The following is a 19,832-nucleotide window of genomic DNA, read 5'->3' as shown; positions in this document are numbered from 1 at the left end:
TGTGTTTTGTGTAGATAGAGCCAGAGCCTCCGTGGGCTGAAGGAGAGAGACCCAAGCAGCAGCAGCAGCCTGGCTGGCAACAGGAGGCTGTGGTTACTGGCACTGGTGCTGACATACAATCCTCTGAGGCCAGAGTCCTGGACCCTGGGCTCCTTTGAAAAGCACTGGTGCCTCTTCCTTTAACACACAGACAACAGTCACGCTGGACCAACACTGGAAGGGCACATGCAAGAAGACACTCTGAGAGTGGAAATAAAGTCAAAAGCAGGATCAGCCAGATGAGTACGTTTCACACTCAGTTCAATACCTTTCACAGTATTTTGTTCAGACTTTCTTTCCATGACAATCCTGTTTGATAACAAGCGACTATTCCTATCTCCAGTGTCCTGGACCCAGGGAATGAGTAGGTAGAAAATACAGCCCAAACTGGTAAGTTCCTTAATTCCAGGTATCCCAGAACCTATACCCAAGGAGGAAACAGTGGCACAGAAGAAGCCAGCGGAGAAATCAGACTGCCTCGCCTATTCTGGGGACAGACTTGGGTACACTTCACGAGTGGGCTGACCCTCACTACATTCTGGGGCCCCTGGGCAGAGGGGCTCCCCAGGCCTCTAAGACAGGACCTATATTTCTGTTCATGCACAATTAATACTTTTCTAATAACAGGCCTTGTTAATATGAACTTTTCAAATCCCACAGGCCTGGCTCCACAACTTATGAAGGGCTTTGGGTCTCTCTGAAAAATGGGTGTAAGTATAATCACTGGACTGTTGTGAGAACTACAAGCAATGATACACAAGGCACAAAGCAAGCATTCGATAAATGACACATCATTGGTCTTGTAAAAGATATTCTGATTCCCAAAGTTTTACAAGAAAATATGACTCTTCATTAAACAATACTTTTGAGCTGCTGCCCAACCAGGGTTTCCTGGTCCTAGCCCAACAACTCACAGCTGTTTCTCAGAAGAACTAAGGATTGGGAGAAAGGAATTAGGGAGGTATCTTCAGCTAGCCTTGTCTCATCTCTGGAAATCACCACTCTGAGGCCTTTTACCTTTGCCCCCTAATCCATTCTTTTAACAATCATTTATTGAAAACTCTCTTTTCAGGACACTAGTGCAGAAAAAAATACAAACATGAGAAGTCTTTGTCTTCAGGGAGCTTTCAATACAGGGTGGCAAACAAGAAATCAGTGCTCTCTGAGATTCAGCCTACTACTGTGCAGACAGGTTGACCTGATCAATCGATTGTTCTTTATTGTTTCTCAACTCCCCTTCTCTCACGTGCTTGCTCAGCATCCTCACTACCAACCCCAGAGGTGAAACAATCCTCTTTACCGTTAACATCAAGCTGCAGGAAGAAATTACAGGATGGGGCCTAGATGTCCCTGTGCCTCCAAATCTTCAGAGCCCCAGGTCCCCCGGAGAATCCCTTCACATGTCTCTATTTTGTTGCTGGGGCCCACTCTCCACAGGGACCACTCACTGCTCTTCTCAGCTGGCCCACTCACCCACCGTCCTCCCTCCCTGCAGTGATGCGGTCTCTTCCTTAAAGTGAAAAACACCGAGGCCACCTAAAACATTCCTCAGGCCTGCTCTTCATTCAGTCATTTAACAAACATTTATCAGAGCCTAATCCAAGCCTGCACTGTGCAGACCTGGGAGATGCTAGAGTGAGAACCGAGCAGCCCCCGTCCCCGCCTTCTCGGACCTCGGTGTACAATTACACTGCACATTCAGCAAAGATCACAAAGCGTACTTGCACACCCTGAATGGAGCTGAGAAGGAGAATTCCAGGTGTTGCAAGCCTTAGGGGCCAGCGTAGTTTTCCTTAAGAAATGATATTTGAAGAACAATCTCAACAGCAAAATGGAGGTTAACTAAGGGAAGAGGCAGGGAGGAGCGTCCAGGCAGAGGGAAGAGCGCCTGCAGAGGCCCTGGGTGGGAAGGACCCTGCAGCATCTGAGGATCTAATGAAGCCGGAGGAGGCAGGGGCAACCTCAAGCACAGGGCCTCGCGCCAACCCTAAGGAGTTCTGATCTTTAAAGGAATAGCCAGCAGCCTTACAGGGTTTCAAGGAGCGAATGCCACGATCGGATTTACCTGGCCCGCGGCTACAGAGCAGGTAGGGTTTGGCCCGCCTGGTTTTCCCCAGCGTCCGACCAGCGCCGGCTATCCGCTGGTTCCTACCGAGGCGTCTAGGGAGGGGGTGAGAACGCAAAGCCGGCGGCGGGGTTGGGTCGCGGCGCGGGGAGGCAGACGGCGGCCTGCGCGGGGCACCCCCGGGGACCTGAAGCGCGACAGAGAGTCGGCGCGCTCGGGACTCGCGCCTGCCGAGCTCTCGCTTCCGCGGAGGCTGCGTCTGGTTCTCGGCGACGGGACGAGGCCACGGCGGCCTAAGTGGCCGAGTCGGCGGAACCCACCGGTCTCTGGGCCCAGAGCCTCGCCGCGGCCCACATCGCCCAGGTGAGCCCCGCGCTCCAGGTGGGGCGGCCCGGCCGCCCCGGAAGCCCCTGCCCGCAGCCCCAGGCGACCCCGCCGCGGCGCTGGCGGCCGCCATCTCCGGGCGGCGGCGGCGGCGGCGGCGGCGGGCGCGCCGAGCGGTGGGCGGTGTCTCCGCGGCCTCGCGACCCTGCGGTGAGGCCCGGGCCCGCACGGGGGGCGGGGAGGGGGCGCCTGGGGCGGGGCAGGGACCGGGGCGGGCCGCGGGGCCCCCCTACCCGGCCAGGCCCCGTGACCCGCGGCTCTGGCCTCTCCCCGAGTATAAATTCATACTTGTCGCCGTCGGAAAAGTGGAGCAGAAAAGCACAAGCAAGGAAGCGCAAGAGCCGAACCCCCGCTCCCGGGAGACACGGGTTAACATTAAGGTGTATTTCCTTCCAGTCCCCTTTTCCCTGCAAGCATGAGCGGGCTGTATGTTTGCAGAACCTGGATCATAAAGTGCCGCAGCTCGGCTTCTTTGTCTTACTAATACATCCCACGCGTCTGCGCGTGGCTTTCGATGTTTTTCTCCATCCTTTTCATTGGCCGCCCTAGGCTGTGTTGGGGCCAGGTTGACCGCGCCTGGCCGGGGCTTGACGCTCGCTGAGTGACGGGACTGTGATTTACTTAATGGATTATCTTTCTGATGGTGAACATACAGGTGGTTTTCAGTTCTTAGCTATTACAAAAAGCAATTCGTTGAGCACTGTTCCGCCTGGTTTTTTGAGCACGATTATTTGTTTAGAGAGAATCCTTCGTAAGGCTTGTGGCATACGTTGCAAAAATGCACCTCGGAAAAGTTATTTCCGTTTTTGTGCCTCGCATTTGGGAACACCTGGCTTAGGGAGCTTTCTGACAGACTTTGCTGGAGATCCCAGTGCTTCACAAGGGATCGGGCGGACGGTGTCAACACCTCTTTAAGTTTGACCTGCCTTGTAGCTGGCCTTACCTAGAGCTTTGCTGGAAAGAAACTGTGAGTACCTTAGTAATTTTTAAAACTGACTTAGGTTTAGCTTGGATAAACCATTACAGTCTCCAATACGACTAAACCTAAGTTAAAGCAAAATTCAAGCTGGGGTTAGATAAACAGTGGAAACTGTTTTATATTTAAGTCATACTCTCTGATACATGGATGCTGGGTTGCTAGGGAAGGGATTTTAAAGGATTATGCTGATGGGTATGTCACCAGATACTCAGAAAGCTTCCTTTGAAGACATGTAAAGTTTCAAGTGAGTGAGTGACATTGTCCTTATCAGTGAAAATAAATGGAATTTGTTTTTCCATCCCTTTTATTTACATTCTTAAAACTTTGTGTTGAAATACAGGGGATTTTTCTTTGTAATGATCATTTTCCAGTTTGGTCACATGTTTGTGATAATTAAATGTATGTATGGTGGATGAATTTAGAATATGACATGTGTTTATTAAGTCCAATTTGTAGCTTAGAGATCTGTGTGAGACAGATATTTCTCATTATTCATATGAGTAAGGTAGAAATCGGGGACATGGACAGCTGTGATCATCTCTTGGTTATAGGTGTAATCATATTCCAAGAAACACTACTGGCAGGGCACCTGGGTTTTTTTTTTTTTTTTTAATAGTAATCTTTTATTTCTTTATCTTTATATTTATTTTTGGCTGTATTGGGTCTTCGTTTCTGTGCAAGGGCTTTCTCTAGTTGCGGCAAGCGGGGGCCACTCTTCATCGCGGTGCGCGGGCCTCTTCACTATCGCGGCCTCTCTTGTTGCGAAGCACAGGCTCCAGACGCGCAGGCTCAGTAGTTGTGGCTCACGGGCCTAGTGGCTCCGCGGCATGTGGGATCTTCCCAGACCAGGGCTCGAACCCGTGTCCCCTGCATTAGCAGTCAGATTCTCAACCACTGCGCCACCTGGGAAGCCCTGGGTTGTTTTTTTTTAAAACAGTTTTGTTGAGATATAATTCATATAGCATACAATTCACCCGTTTAAAGGGTATAATTCAACGGGTTTTTTGTATATGACAGTATTATTTTTTTAACTTGTGGTAAAATATATATGACATAAAATTTGCCGTTTTAAAATGTACAGTTCAGTGGCATAAAGTACATTCATGATGTTGTGCAACCGTCACCACTATTTCCGAAACTTCTTCAACACCTTAAACAGATACTCTATAAATAAATGTTGAATGTATAAGTGAATGTTGATAGATGAGGGAAAACATTTTTTTCTGTGATCTTGATTTTCTTGCTGTGTTGTCTTTTATACTTTATATGAAATATAATTATAATTAATATGGTACCATGCCTTATCTTAGTGTGATAATATTTGAAGTTCCTTATAATGGAAAATTGGGCAGTTCTTTCAAGTTTGCTGAATTACTGAACTTTCTAGAGTCTCTAAAAGTTGTAGAGCAAATTTTGAATGATATCCCAAAGTCTACTCTGATTTACAAAGGATGCTTATTTAAGCTTATATTATGCTGTTGGCTTACTCTATTGCTATGTATTCTCTTTGCTTTGATAGTTGCAGGATACCCTCCACTTTCATAGGAGATATCCTAAGAAAAATTTTTTTTAAGATTTTTTTTGATGTGGACCATTTTTGAAGTCTTTATTGAATTTGTTACAGTATTGCTTCTGTTTCATGTTTTGGTTTTTCGGCCATGAGGCATGCGGGATCTTAGCTCCCCGACCAAGGATGGATCCCGCACCCCCTGCATTGGAAGGCAAAGCCTTAACCACTGGACCACCAGGGAAGTCCCCCTAAGAAATATTTTTAAGACTAGAAAAATCCACAAATATATAAGGTGCTAAAAAAAAGAGGGATTTATTTTAGGTACAGTGTGTTTTGAATCTTTAGCTTTCGTTCCAAAATGCTTAGCTTTTCTTTGCCTGTTGGATCGCTTTTATGGGTGCTAAGGTCTTCTTTAATATCTTTAAAATTTTTTAATCAATTAATTAATTAATTAATTTATGGCTGCTTTGGGTCTTCGTTGCTGCGCGCGGGCTTTCTCTAGTTGCAGGGAGCGGGGGCCACTCTTCGTTGCGGTGAGCGGGCTTCTCATTGCGGTGGTTTCTCTTGTTGCGGAGCACGGGCTCTAGGTGCACAGGCTTCAGTAGTTGCAGCACTTGGGCTCAGTAGTTGTGGCTCACAGGCTCTAGAGCGCAGGCTCAGTAGTTGTGGCGTACGGGCTTAGTTGCTCCGCGGCACGTGGGATCTTCCCGGACCAGGGCTCGAACCCGTGTCCCCTGCATTGGCAGGCGGATTCTTAACCACTGCGCCACTAGGGAAGCCCTTAATATCTTTTTAAAAACAATTAGTGGCTTCTGGCTGTTTCCAAACCAAAACGATTGTCATCTCCCGTTTTTTACAAGGAGTGAGCACCCTTGGACATCTATACAGAAAAGGCTAGACTAGAGTAGATCTTGGGAGCAAAAAATAGTTGAAATTATTTTTCAATAGGTTTGGCAGGGGTACAACTGTTAATCCCAAATCTTCAAATGTGGGGGGTTTCCTATGCATGTGAGTATTATGTATGCTTCTGATTTTAGCATTACAGCCCAGATACTGTTCAGTTAATTACACAGGAGTTCTGGACTTTAGTTTTGGCTTGGGCTCTTCTAGTGACCTGAGCAAACTACGTAACTTGTATGGATTCATTATTGGCACTAGTAAATTAAGTGGGCTTGAGTAAGTGGGCAAATTAAGTTTGCTCTTAGAAAGCAAACTGGCATATCCCTGGATGCTTCTTGCAAGCTTAACACATATACCATACATTTCACCCATTTAAAGGGTATAATTCAATGGGTTTTTTATATATGACAGTATTAATTTTTTAAGTTGTGATAAAATATATATGACATAAAATTTGCCATTTTAAAATGTACAGTTCAGGGGGCTTCCCTGGCTTCCCTAGTTCAGTGGCATAAACTAGAGTTTATTCTCTGGTTTTCGGAAATTATAAATCCATAACAGGTAAAAGTATGATTGGCTAATTTGTGTGATTTAACTTCTCTCCCTGAAAATTAGATATTGCAATTCTATTGTATGTAAACGCTGTTTCATCAGAAGCTGCATGCAATTTAAGAAATGGATTGCAGAGTTAGAAAAACTCTTTGCAGATGTCATGTTTGTTGCTCTCAGTCTTTCTTTGCTGCAATTCTCCTTTTCTCTTTCCTGGCTGCTAATTGGATTAAAGACTGTTTTGCCAGCCACATGGCATCTGGAGATGACAGTCCTGTCTTTGAGGATGACGAAAGGTAACTGTCTTGCATCGCAATAAAACTAGCTTATGAAAATTTCAAGATGGTTGTAATCATTCAGGGGAGTTATTTATCCAGGCAAAGGGCACATTTTGTAATATTGCAGAACACATAGTTTTGCTTTTCTGTGATTTCGAGCAAGGGTGGTAAACACCTGGCATGGAGGTGGCCAGCACTAATGTGGCATCCTTTCCCATAGGACCTGGATGTAAGGTCTCCAAATCCGTCTCAGCACAAAATTCTTGGCAGTCATTTCAAAATGATATAAAATCCATTTACCGTCTCTGATTTAGACCCTACAAAGGAGATTAGAGTTAAGAGTAGGATATAGTTAAGAGACAGACTCTGGAGCCAGAGTCCTAAGTTTACATCCCATCTGCCACTTACTGTCACTGTGACCTTAAACAAGCCCTTGGTCTCTCTGAGCCTCAGTTTCCTCATCTATAAATAGAGATAATGATAGTACCCACCTCATGGTGAGGATTCTTTGAGTTAATATATATAAAGCTCTTAGCACAGTGATTGACACACAGTAAGTACTAAATAACTGTTAGCTATGATCATTATTGCTGTAATAAATGTTACTTCTCTCAAAGCTAAAGATCTATATCAGTATCAAAATAGTACTTACATGTTACATATTCACTATACATAACAGGTTATTCACATAGGACACACATATAATATATATTTTATATTAAAATATTAATATAAACTGTGTGTTTAAATTGTGCCAGAAACTTGACAAAACAGAATCCTTTATATTTTTAATAAGATTTCCTGTAATAATGACAAGATTACCATCTTCCATAACATTTTTATATCTATTATAGAACATTTCTTCCATGACTTCTTTTTTCCTCAGTCTTAGTATTATAAATTCGAACCTTTTTTGTTAAAATTAATCCCTAGTTATTGGTTGAAGTGTAAAATGTTTTGAGAATTCTTGCTTTAGAGTGATTGGATCTGAAAAAGTAAAACCAAAATTAAATACTGTGCTTTTTAAGTGACGGGAGGAGAAGTAGAAACTTTTTACTGACCTTTCCAAGCATTATTCTGTGGCCTAGCTTAGAATACTGTCATGGATAAACTGACTGATTCTTAATCCTATTATATTAAGGTGACTTTGGAATTATCTGACTGTATACCCATATATAGTAATTTCATCTTAAAAGAAGAATGCATAAGAGGGAGAAGATAGTTACACGTACTGTAAGTAGGCTTACTTAGCTAATATCACTTTAATATTTTATAATTTCAGGGCTTTTTAAAATCTGATATCTTCACCTTGGAAGGATTAACTGGTTATTCTATTACTGTTTTGGCCTATTATAATTGCTTAATTTTATTCCCTTAGCCCTCCTTACAGCCTGGAGAAAATGACAGATCTCGTAGCTGTTTGGGATGTTGCTTTAAGTGATGGAGTCCATAAGATTGAATTCGAACATGGGACCACATCAGGCAAACGAGTGGTATATGTAGATGGGAAGGTAGGAAAAAATGTTACTTCGTAAAGTATGGTGTACAGGGAAGCTTGACTTTGCTCATGTAGATTCTTCATATGTGAATGCAAGGCTTTTCTCTTACAGTGATTATCTTTATATATTGGCCTGTATCATTTTGCCATACAAAGCAAACTAATAATAGTTGTGCAGTTCATAGACTATAACATCTAATATTTAAACTTAAAATGACTTTATTTTCTAAAACCTTTGTATCGTGAAAATATTAAATTTTCTTCCATTTATGTGTTTTCAACTTTTATATTTTATTACTTAGGAAGAGATAAGAAAAGAATGGATGTTCAAATTAGTGGGCAAAGAAACCTTCTGTGTTGGAGCTGCAAAGATGAAAGCAACCATAAATATAGATGCTGTCAGTGGTTTTGCTTATGAATATACTCTGGAAATTAATGGGAAAAGTCTCAAGAAGTATATGGAGAACAGATCAAAAACTACCAATACTTGGGTATTACATTTGGATGGTGAGGACTGTAGAGTTGTGCTGGGTAAGTGAGAGCTGTTTCTGCAGAATTTGTTGGCTTTTTATGGTGGCCATGTAATTAGTTCCTCTAACTGTCCAGACCTTTTATGGGAGCTTTGAATAGGAGAGAACGTTAAGTGCAGTTATATTTCTCATGTGTCCTGTGGAAATGAAGTATTCATTGAATCGACTGATTTATATGGAAAATATGAGAGCCAGATTTTATAGTGATGGATTCGAGGATTATAAACTTGGGTTGAAAAAACGAAATATTGATGTAGACATTTGTTATTATTTGATATTTGTCTTTAAAAGCATGTCTAAAGGCAGTTGGAAATTAAAGATTCATCAGTAAAAAGGGAATTTTTCTCTAGGTAGCAATAGGCTTAGGACGGCAGCAGATCAAAATTATCAGTCCAGATAAAGTAGATTAAAAAATAAAAAGTAAGTCATTGCTCTTTAAGCTAAGTTCTGCTATTACAGATTGCCATCTGTGTTCTCAGCTTCTGTTGGGCCTACAAAACTTGCAAGACAAATATTTACTACCTTTTCACTCTTCTGGTTACCCTTAGTATTTCCTGCTTCTCATATCACTAAGTTAAGACTATGTAGATCATCTCATTAATTCATGGATTCATTTATTTAGGTAATATTGAGACCCTCTTAAATGGCAGTTTGTGTACCAGGCCTTGAGGATACATAAATGAAGAGACTTTGTCTGTGTCTTTTAAGAGTATATAGTCTAGGGCTTCCTTGGTGGCGCAGTGGTTAAGAATCCGCCTGCCAAGGCAGGGGACACTGGTTTGAGCCCTGGTCTGGGAAGATCCCACATGCCAGGGAACAACTAAGCCCGTGCGCCACAACTACTGAGCCTGTGCTCTAGAGCCCCTGAGCCACAACTACTGAGCCCACGTGCCACAACTACTGAAGCCCTTGCACCTAGAGTCCGTGTTCCTCAACAAGAGAAGCCACTGCAATGAGAAGCCCACGCACCGCAACAAAGAGTAGGCCCTGCTCGCCGCAGCTAGAGAAAGCCCGCGCGCAGCAACAAAGACCCAATGCAGCCAAAAATAAATAAATAAAATTTTTTTAAAAAGAGTATATAGTCTAGTTGAATGCTAGAAAATACCTTAAAAATTTTTTTAAGAATGAAAAATGTTTATCAGGTAATAAATGCACATAGTTGGAAAAAAAGGAAACCAAAAAACTCCTGTATGGTTTATTTATTAAAGAAATTGGGTCAATTTTTCTTGAAGAGGATAGGAAACCACCAAATTGTCTTCCAAAGTGGCTGTACCATTTTGTGTTCCTCCCAGCAATGAGTGAGAGTTCCTGTTACTACACATCTTTGCCAGCAGTGTTGCCAGTGTTTTGGATTTTGGTCGTTCTAATAAGTGTGTAATGATATCTCACTTTTAATTTGCAAGTCCCTAATAATATGTGGTGTTGAGCATCTTTTCATATGCTTATTTGCCATCTGTGTATCTTCTTTGGTGAGCTGTTTCTGTAGAGCTTTTGCCCATTTTTCAATTGGCTGGTTTGTTTTCTTACTGTTGAGTTTTAAGAGTTCTTAGTATATTTTAGATAAAGAGTTAAAAAAATTGGAACCATAATCTTTAGTGAATTATGAGATTTGTTTCACATATCATGAGAAAAAAGCAGATTAATTTTTTCAACCACTTTGGCTTCAGTTATATTTAAAAGAGTATGTCTAGGTTGCCATTTAAATACTTCCTGTCAGTCAATAATTCTAAAAATGTAACAAGATATTTAGATACACGTTCTTTATCGGATACATTTTGCAGCTATTTTCTTCCAGCCTGTGACTTGTACTGTCATCTTTCTTTCTTTCTTTTTTTTTTAGTTGCTTTTTGATTTAAAAAATTTTCCTCCTCTTCATTTTATATTTCTATTAAAGAATTATTTATTATGTTTGTTTTGTGTTCCTTTTAGTTTAGTCCTCATTTCTGAAATTATTTTTATTTCTAATTTTTACTGAGTTCTATACTTCATTTCTCAGTTTTTCTAATCATTGTTTAGTCATTCTTTCATATCTTGTATGATTTTCTTAATTTCTTTCAGCTCATTTTGAAATAGTATTTTACAGCTTTACCTTTCATGTAAGCATGTCTTTCTGATACTTCTATTATCTATAATGATGGTAGTCTGTTCTTTTTTCTTACAATTTTGTATGGATCTAGAGCTCAGTACCTTTCTTTGATAATTCTTATATGATCTTAGTTTTTCTGAATTTGTAGAAGGGAGTGTGGTTTTGTGTAGCTTTTTAAACTTCAGGTTCTTGAGTTCCCTCTTCTGTCGTTTTTGGATGATGTTAAAAATCATTGGGGCACACTTTCTGAGATGGCTGCTGTTTCCTTACCCCATTTTTTTCTAGATTTTCTTTCTTTTACTCTCGTTTCCCTGGGTGCTCAGTTAGGATTGTCTTCCCACAAGTTTCTTATCAGTGTGGGGTTTTTATTGGAAGGGGGTTTCGGTGGGTTGGTTTGAGGGTTCCTGGGGCCCAGACTGCTGTAGCCCTTTCAGACCCCTCCCGCCGCTCCCACACCCCATCCACTGTCAGGATGTAAAACCCCTTCTAGTTCAGCTGCTCTTCACACACCCCCCCTCCGAACGCTCCAGTTAGAACCGGGACTGCCGTCTGGGGATTCTTAGGTCCACCAGAGGCTCTGCTGCTTCCCTCTGCTTCCTTCTGCGTGGTTGCCGATACTACAGCTACGGTCTTGTAGTTGCCTGTGGTTCCCCCACCTATTGGTACTGTAGAGTTTGTGGTGTAGAGACTGTCCATGGGGTCTTTGGTTCTGTTCTGTTGCCCTGTCGGTTTCAGCAGGGAAATTTGGAGACAGTAAAAAGCTCATGCCTCTGCTGCCACTACCACCATCTTCATCATCAGCTTTCAAATTTACTTCATCCCCCGTTGAGTAAGATGAGGCTGTGAACATATAGTTCCCCCGCCGCTCCTCTCCCACCTTTACCACCTTCAACTTCTGTCTTCTCTACCTTTTCTTTGACATCATCAGAGTAGCTAATATTTGTATTCTGCTGTGTAGCCATAACTGTGTTCTCCTGTGTTTTTTCTGTAGGTTGATTCTAAAATTAAAAACCAATAAATTACATTTATATTATTGTGATTTTATAAATATTTTTGGAGTGGGCCATGGTTACATTCTTTCTCTGTATTATTGTCACCCCCCCCGTGCCGCTCAAAGGAAGTTGTTTTTAGTGTCAAGGTCAAGTGAGTTTTCTGTTCTATAATCTACCAATTTCTCAAAATTATACCTCATTTTTTGTTTACTTCACAATTGGACCTTGATTTTTTTTTTTTTTTTTTAGTCATTTGTTTTTCTGGGCTCTTCTGGTAGCTTTTCTCTTTTCTTGTTGGAAATGGAAATATATCTTCTTTGCTCATGTTCCTAATGTCTGTTTGCATTTTTTACTCGTATTATCTATTGCTTCGAAATCTTCTCATTCTTAATGACAGTATTCTTGGGCGTCTGTTGACTTCCCGTTCAAAACTAGGTAGTTGCTTCCCAGGCCTGCTGCCCAGTGGCCGTCCTGGCTTTAGTTCCATCAGTTATTGAATCCCACAACTGCCAGTTTCACCTTTGTTTACTGGAAAATATCCTTAAGTGATTTCCTTATAAAGGGTGTCTAGGAGCTAAATATTATGTGAACCTTATACGAAGTTGATGCTTTTGCGGAGTATAGAGTTCTAGCTTTAAAATGTGGTTTTTTTTTTCCCCTGAGAAAATTTGAAAGCCTTGTTCCATTGTCTTCTATTCTCCATTGTTTTGAATGAGAAGTTCTATGCCAGTCTGAACCTCGTTAGTTTTTTCTTTCTGGAAGCTTTTGGGGGCTCATCTTTATTTTCCAGAATTTTACAGTGTTGTGTTTAGAAATGTAGTGGCTCACCAGCTACTTTACTTTTAGGTGAACACTGGTATTTCAGCACGTTTTTTTATTTGCCTCTTTCAGAATTGGGTGAGGTTGAGCCTCTTTTCATGTGTTTAAAGTCCTTTTGTGTTTCTTTTCTGATGATGCCTGTATGTGTCCTTTGACCTGTTTTCTCTTGGGTTGTTGGTCTTTTTCTCCTTGATTGCTAGGAGTCCTTCTATTACTAAAATTAGCTCTTTGTGTTGTGAGCTTCAAGTATTTTTCCCAGTCTGTCATTTATTATATGACTTTGCTTATACGTATGCATGTGTTTTTTTAATCATGCAGAAATCTTTTTTACTTTCATGTAGTCAAATTTACTTACCCCTTTTCTTTTATGGCTTTTGGATTAGCAATGTTCTTCAGAGGCATGTTAATAACAGCTATTATAGAAAATCTGAGTACATGTACACATTCAGTTGGCCCACTAAATAAAATCCCGATTGTCACCACCATCATGGTTTATTTGAGCACCCTGTGCTCTGATCCAGGTGGCTGAGCTGGGTTTCCCCACAACTGTGGCCGTAGATGCTCCCCACTCAGGCTGCCATTGGGCTTCCCCTCCCATACCTCCTGGGCCCCTCTGCCCTTCTCTCTCTCCCTCTAGCCCAGTTCAAAGTCCTTTCTCCACGCTCTAAGTGAGGCTCACATCTCGAGGTGCAGGGAGAAGAGACCGTGTTCCTGGAATAGATGGCTTGTCAGTGTCAAGGCATCTCAGCCTTGACACCCAGGCAGGTTTTTTTTTTTTAATGTGAATAGTACTTTTTTTTTTTAAAGAAGATGTTGGGGGTAGGAGTTTATTAATTAATTAATTTATTATTTTTGCTGTGTTGGGTCTTCGTTTCTGTGCGAGGGCTTTCTCTAGTTGTGGCAAGCGGGGGCCACTCTTCATTGCGGTGCGCGTGCCTCTCACTATCGTGGCCTCTCTTGTAGCGGAGCACAGGCTCCGGACGCGCAGGCTCAGTAGTTGTGGCTCACGGGCCTAGTTGCTCCGTGGCATGTGGGATCCTCCCAGACCAGGGCTCGAACCCGTGTCCCCTGCGTTAGCAGGCAGATTCTCAACCACTGTGCCACCAGGGAAGCCCGTGAATAGTACTTTTTAATGATTTGAAATTTAAATGCAAACAATTACCAGAAGAAAGCATGTAATTTTTTTTGAATTGAATTTTTAAATTTAATTTTATTTTTTACACAGCAGGTTCTTATTAGTTATCTATTTTATACATATTAGTGTATATATTTCAATCCCAATCTCCCAATTCATCCCACCACCACCCCTCCTTTCTCCCCTTGGTGTCCATACGTTTCTTCTCTATATCTGTGTCTCTATTTCTGCCTTGCAAACCGGTTCATCTGTACCATTTTTCTAGATTCCACATGTATGCGTTAAAATACTATACTTTTCTCTTTCTGACTTACTTCACTCTGTATGACAGTCTCTAGGTTCATCCACGTCTCTTCAAATGACCCAATTTCATTCCTTTTTATGGCTGAGTAATATTCCATTGTATATATGTGCCACATCTTCTTTATCCATTCATCTGTTGATGGACACTTAGGTTGCTTCCATGACCTGGCTATTGTAAATAGAGCTGCAGTGAACATTGGGGCCCAGGCAGGTTTTGACCCCTGGGCTCTGTGGGCACACACAGGTCCCGCTTCTCTCTAGTCTTCGTTATAACACCCAAAGCTCGTCTTCTGGATGCTTAATGAGTGCAGTCCTCCCACCTGCCACTCCCTGGGACACTGACATTCACAAGTGGCTCTAGGGATCCTCCACCAAAAGGCATATGCGTTTGTGACACGCGCACACATGTATACACCTCCCTGGAGTGAGCTGCAGCTACTTAGCTAATGCCCAAGTGTATCGTGGCAGCATTTTGCTCTATCATGTCAGCACTGTACTCTGAACAGTCCATCAAGTACTATACCTATATTTTTTTCTTATGATCCAGTAATTTTCCCCAAAGTGAAACCATAACAAAATGAATAGAGATTATTGTGCTATCCAGTGTGAAATTTAAGGCTAAATTGCTCTCTGTCCTGTATGAACAGCAGGATAGCCTTGTTTGGTGGTCGCTTTGTGCCATCATCCAGTCAGGTGAGTGAGAGGCAGGAGGAAACATCTAGTCACTGGTGTTAAAGGACGTTCTGGGAGGGATAAATTAGGAGTCTGGGATTAACAAATACACACTACTATATATGAAATAGATAAATGACAAGGACCTACTGTATAGCACAGGGAACTCTACTCGATATTCTGTAATAACCTATATGGGAAAAGAATCTGAAAAAGAGTGTGTGTGTGTGTGTGTGTGTGTGTGTGTGTGTGTAACTGAATCACTGTGCTGTACACCTGAAACTAACACAACATTGTAAATCAACTATACTTCAATAAAAAAAAGAAAAGCAATACTTGCTATAATCCAAAAAATAAAACTACAAAAGGGATAAGGTCAAATATTACATTACTTGAAGTACGTAGGTTTTTAAAAGGCCAAAAGCATTCTTTAATTTGCTAAAATGTATTGGTATCCTAAATGGAAACACGTTGTAATCCTGGGAGTGTGTAAACCCTTCTTTGATTCACAACCAGACCTTAAAATTTTATTACAACGTTTCAGATGATATGAAAAGAAAGACATTCTGTGTGGAAAGGTCCCTCCTCACATTCATTTGTGTGCATCCTCCTTTAAAGATGTTCTTTAACAAGTCTTCATTAACTTGTATTGGGATCATGATTTTCTCTTAAAAGATTGCTTTCATTTTTATTCGTCTGCGAACAAAAGATAAACACAGTTTCTTCAAATTTGGAAGAACTTCAAAGCCATGAATGGAATAAATGGAGTTTTCAAAATCCAGTGTAACAAACTCTTCTTAAAATAATAAAGTGTTAACTTTAAATCACAGATTATAATTCTTTTTTCATCTGTTACTTTTACAGAAAAAGACACTATGGATGTATGGTGCAACGGTACAAAACTGGAGACAGCAGTGAGTTGACCTTTTGATTACTCTCACCATGTGCGTGAGTGACCACTGAAACGTTGCTGTGTTTCCTTACTGGAGATTTTATAAGTAACGAAGGTCCTCTTGCTTAAAAACAAAAAAGAGATGAAGTAATCCTGACTCCAAAATCTGAAGACCTTTCCTGGGCAGTGCCTGGGGCAGTGAGAGTTTGGTAACAACTTATGTCTGGCACCAAACTCATACTCTACCTTTCCTCTCCTGGACCAGCCTCCACCCTGAAAAGAGTTCCCACATTTACAAAATCCTCCCCGGCGCGGTGCAGCGCAGCGCAATCTGCCGTGCAGAGTCCTTCGTCCTGGGACACGGACGCGGCTGGAAAGGTGGCCGCCCCCTCGCCCGTTACGCCCGTTTCGTGGGGACCCTGGTGCTAAACCATTCGTAGACAATCTGCTTCTGGGTCCGGGTTTCGTACCTAGCAGAGCAGCTCCCTTGCTGCAAACTTATTGAAAGTCAGTCAGCCCTCGACACAAGGGTTTGTAAAAAAGAAAGAAAAAAAAGTCCTCCCCAAAGGTTGAGTCCTCCTGTGTTTATCCAGGTTAAAGGGGTGCTTTATACCACTGCTTCTCAAACTTGCATGCATAGAATCAGTTGGGATCTTGTTAAAATGCATATTCTAACATGTCCTCAGGTGTTGCCAGAGCTGCTGGTCCACAGGTCACACTCTGAATAGGAAGGCTTTACACCATACACTCAAAAAGCAGATAGTACTTTTCTAAAAGCAAAGGTTGTGAAAAAGAAATGATGCACACAATGTCAGGTGACACAAAGGCAGGTAGGAAAGGGCACTGTCACGAACCCCAGAAGACAAGTGGAATTTGTAGAGTAGCAGTGCTAAGAGGCTACCCCACCCATTGAAGCCAAGCACAGTGAGATCCCCATCCAAACCCCAGTGTGTTGGGCTTTTGCTGCTTGCACTGTTGGGGCTGTGGTGGGACGAATATAGGAGTGCATCTCAAGTGGGAAGGAAATAATAGTGGTATGTACAGCAGGGGAGGAAGTGAAGCAGGGGAGGCGGTCCTGGACAGCGGGGAGTGTGGAAGCAGGAGCTGAAATCTTTGGGTGGAAATTCCCATGTGTTCTGGGGTCAGCTGGCAAGCAGGCGGTATACCAGCCCTGGTGTCCCCTTTCATGGCTTCGGACATGAACACCAGGGCTAGAGATCGTGAGAAGCTCTCTTCCCCAGCACAGTTTAGCTAGTTGCAAGTCGTGGTTGCTGCTGTTATCTCCCTTCTCTATTGTAGGTCTGGGAAGGTGAGGAGATGTGCTTGGAGGGAAGGTCTGGGATAAATGTATTCAGCAGACTAGCTGGGTCTTATAGCCAATCTGCTTCTAAGGAAGTGCCCAAGCCAGAAATCAAAAGTTACAAAGATTAATGCTTTTCTCTTTATTAATCCTAGTTTTAATTCTTGAAGGGAAATGTAACCAGGGCTCACTCCAAATTGATCCTCCAGAGTTTGATCCACCCTCTGGGTTAAACCTACCCATCGAGACTTTTATGCAGAGAGGCTTGGAAAGCTCTTCAGTATTTTATGTCTCCTTTTGGACCAGCTTAAGTTTCCATGCCTACTGTGTGCCCGATGCCACATCTGCTAGACCTTCCTATTCTCTTTTTCCTACCCTGGAATTCTCTAGATGGAGAGTCTGCACTTTGGGATCACATTCCCTCCACCCTCCAGGAATTCTCCAGTGCAAATGTAAAGAGAGATTTAAGAATGTGGTTGTAAATAAGTAGGAAGTTGAAAATAATGTCCATCCACAATGTCTTTGTTCCTCAGTAATTGACAAGAAACCACAAGTGTTCGGACAATAGCTCTCACTCAGTTGCCTCCTCATTGTAACTACGACCTAGGCAGTTTTGGCAGCTCCATATCCGGGCAGTCTTCCCCAGCACTATGCACACCTGCTCTTGCTGCCTGTGACTTACAGCTTATTTTCTCCATTTCCTTTTCATCTCAAAGCATCGTGACCAAGACTATGTATCTGTCAAATTACCAAGAAGCTACTCACAAGGACTGTATTATTCAACCCTTCCTCTGCCCTCCAAATTAATTTTTACAGAAGTATGACCTGAAGGGTTTTTTCAAAACTCAATGTGGAAAGGGGTAAAAAGAATACACTAGACTCCAGGACCAGCACCCCCAGTCCTTGTGGTCAGTACACCTCCGTGTTGGCCAGATTCTTCCCAGAGCTAAGAAAAAGCTTCCCTCTCTGATGCCTCCTGTGCTTTCCTTGGTTGGATAATGTTAGCTACGGGGCCTTGCTCTGCTTTGGCTGCCAGGAAGCTCATAGCCAAGTTTTGAGTCTGATGATGCTTCTTTGCATAATTCACTTTTATCCTCTAAGCCTCCTGTTCTTCCTTCCTTCTCTGTACTACTTGGCCCCTATCTTTTTACTCTAGATCAGTGATGTTCAATAGAAATATGAGCCACAGATATGAGCTTCATATATAACTTTTCTAGTAGCCAGATTTCAGAAGTTTTACAGTGAAGTTCATCTTAATAAAAATTTGATTTAAATCCGTATATCAAAAATATTATCATTTAACATGTAATAAATAGAAAAAGTTTCTACTGAGTTATTTTACATTCTTTGTTTCATACTAAGTCTTCCAAATCCAGTGTATATTTACCCTTAACAGAGTATCTCATTTTAGACCCACCTCATTACATGCTCAGTTGCCACATGTGGCCAGTGGCTACTGTACTGGACAGAGCAAGTCTAGACTCAGTAGTGTTTGGTTTTATGTTTTTTGTTTTGTTTTGTTTTTTGCAGTACGCGGGCCTCTCACTGGTTTTATTTTTTATGTTATGTATTTATTGTAAGCCACCTTACACACTGGGGAATCAGATGTTCAGAGTGGTTAAGAACACTCTATCCCTTACTGACTGGGGCCTTCAGCAAGTAATTTAACCACTCTGTGCCTCAGTTTCCTCACATATCAAATGTGGATAGTAATCGTACTCCAATCAATCAGGTTATTGTGAGGATGCAACAAAATAATGCATGTAAACCATTCTTTGTATAGAATAAATCACTTAATAACTGTTTGCTATCAGGTTTATTACTTTTACTTTTGAAAATAGTCTACATGGTCTACATAGTATATGTTATAGACACATAGCCATTAGGTACACTTTTTTTTTTCTCTGAAACTTAAGATTCTTAAAGATTGTAGGGGGTGCAAATAAGAAACCTTCATAACAGAGACGTAAAAGCATCTAAATACAAGCTTCTAACTTTAATCTTGCAAAGTTTAACATTGAACTAATATGTACTTCATTATACCTCCCTTTTTAGGTGATGTTAATGCTCTAGACAAAGATAAATGTTTCTGGAACACTAATTCCTCCTTCTTTTGTTTGCCCAGGGTGAGTTTGTAGATGACGGGACTGAAACTCACTTCAGTATTGGGAACCATGACTGTTACATAAAGGCTGTCAGTAGTGGGAAGCGGAAAGAAGGGATTATTCATACTCTCATTGTGGATAACAGAGAAATCCCAGGGATTCCTGAATGACTTCATGTTAATTAATTTTAATCTTAACAAGTAAAGATCAGGACTTTTAAATTACTGTGGTGATTAAATATGTTCAGTATGTACTTTTCAGTACATCTAGTCGCCATGTCTTTATGTTTTAGTTACTTGAAACTGTAATGTTCCAAAGGTCAGGAAAAAAATTATGTATCATAAATATTGCAATTTATTTTGTAAATAATGTAAAATGTTTTAATGTCAAATGGAAAATAAGATACGGACCAAAAATCACTAGTGTTTTACAAGAGCAACTTTTACTATAATAAATGCTATAAAATAAAATTGGTGCTGCTTGATTTGTGTTTCTTAAAATGGATGTCTTTGTATATTTTTAACCTGTGCATATAGATTGTCGTTGGTATACAATGATATTATTAGTTTAACTGAAATGAGAAACATTTTCTATCTGGAAACAATGTTAAGGAGATATCAAAGAGTGTCATGTAAGAATTTAATTAAAAATAGGTTTCTGAAAAAAAATAGTTTTCTGAAAATCCAATTGTTTAATCAGTATGATCAGGACAAAAAAAAAAAAAAAAAGGAAGAAGCAAATTTCTTTACACCAGACAGCATCAGCTGCATTGTCAGGCAGTGTTTGGAAAGTCAGA

At 41.4% G+C, this 19,832-nt stretch overlaps 1 protein-coding gene across 3 annotated transcripts; it reads left to right on the top strand.

The window, feature by feature from the left end:
• Positions 1-1,652: 1,652 nt before the first annotated feature.
• On the top strand, positions 1,653-19,506 carry FAIM (Fas apoptotic inhibitory molecule). Of its 3 annotated transcripts, none has more exons than XM_081234141.1 (5): positions 1,653-2,126; positions 8,083-8,215; positions 8,505-8,733; positions 15,604-15,653; positions 19,057-19,506. In XM_081234141.1, exons 1-5 carry the CDS (start codon positions 2,086-2,088, stop codon positions 19,204-19,206), a joined length of 603 nt encoding a protein of 200 aa, XP_081090267.1. In that variant the 5' UTR covers positions 1,653-2,085; the 3' UTR covers positions 19,207-19,506. The 3 variants fall into 3 exon arrangements, with proteins under 3 accessions (XP_081090267.1, XP_081090269.1, XP_081090268.1); XM_081234143.1 differs by lacking the exon at positions 1,653-2,126 and adding an exon at positions 2,250-2,467; XM_081234142.1 differs by lacking the exon at positions 1,653-2,126 and adding an exon at positions 2,833-2,868.
• Positions 19,507-19,832: the final 326 nt, after the last annotated feature.

Source organism: Mesoplodon bidens (genome assembly GCF_964165515.1).
Source record: "Mesoplodon bidens genome assembly, chromosome: 5".
In the NCBI taxonomy this organism is placed as follows: Eukaryota; Metazoa; Chordata; class Mammalia; order Artiodactyla; family Ziphiidae; genus Mesoplodon; species Mesoplodon bidens.
This window is presented reverse-complemented; position numbering and strand designations above follow the sequence as displayed.

Bases quoted from the DNA above. Each gene is read 5' to 3' on its own strand.
- FAIM (XM_081234141.1), top strand. From the start codon at position 2,086: ATGCCACGATCGGATTTACCTGGCCCGCGGCTACAGAGCAG. The intron at 8,216-8,504 runs GTAGGAAAAAAT...TTTATTACTTAG, and splicing joins TGGTATATGTAGATGGGAAG to GAAGAGATAAGAAAAGAATG. The intron at 8,734-15,603 runs GTAAGTGAGAGC...TTACTTTTACAG, and splicing joins GGACTGTAGAGTTGTGCTGG to AAAAAGACACTATGGATGTA.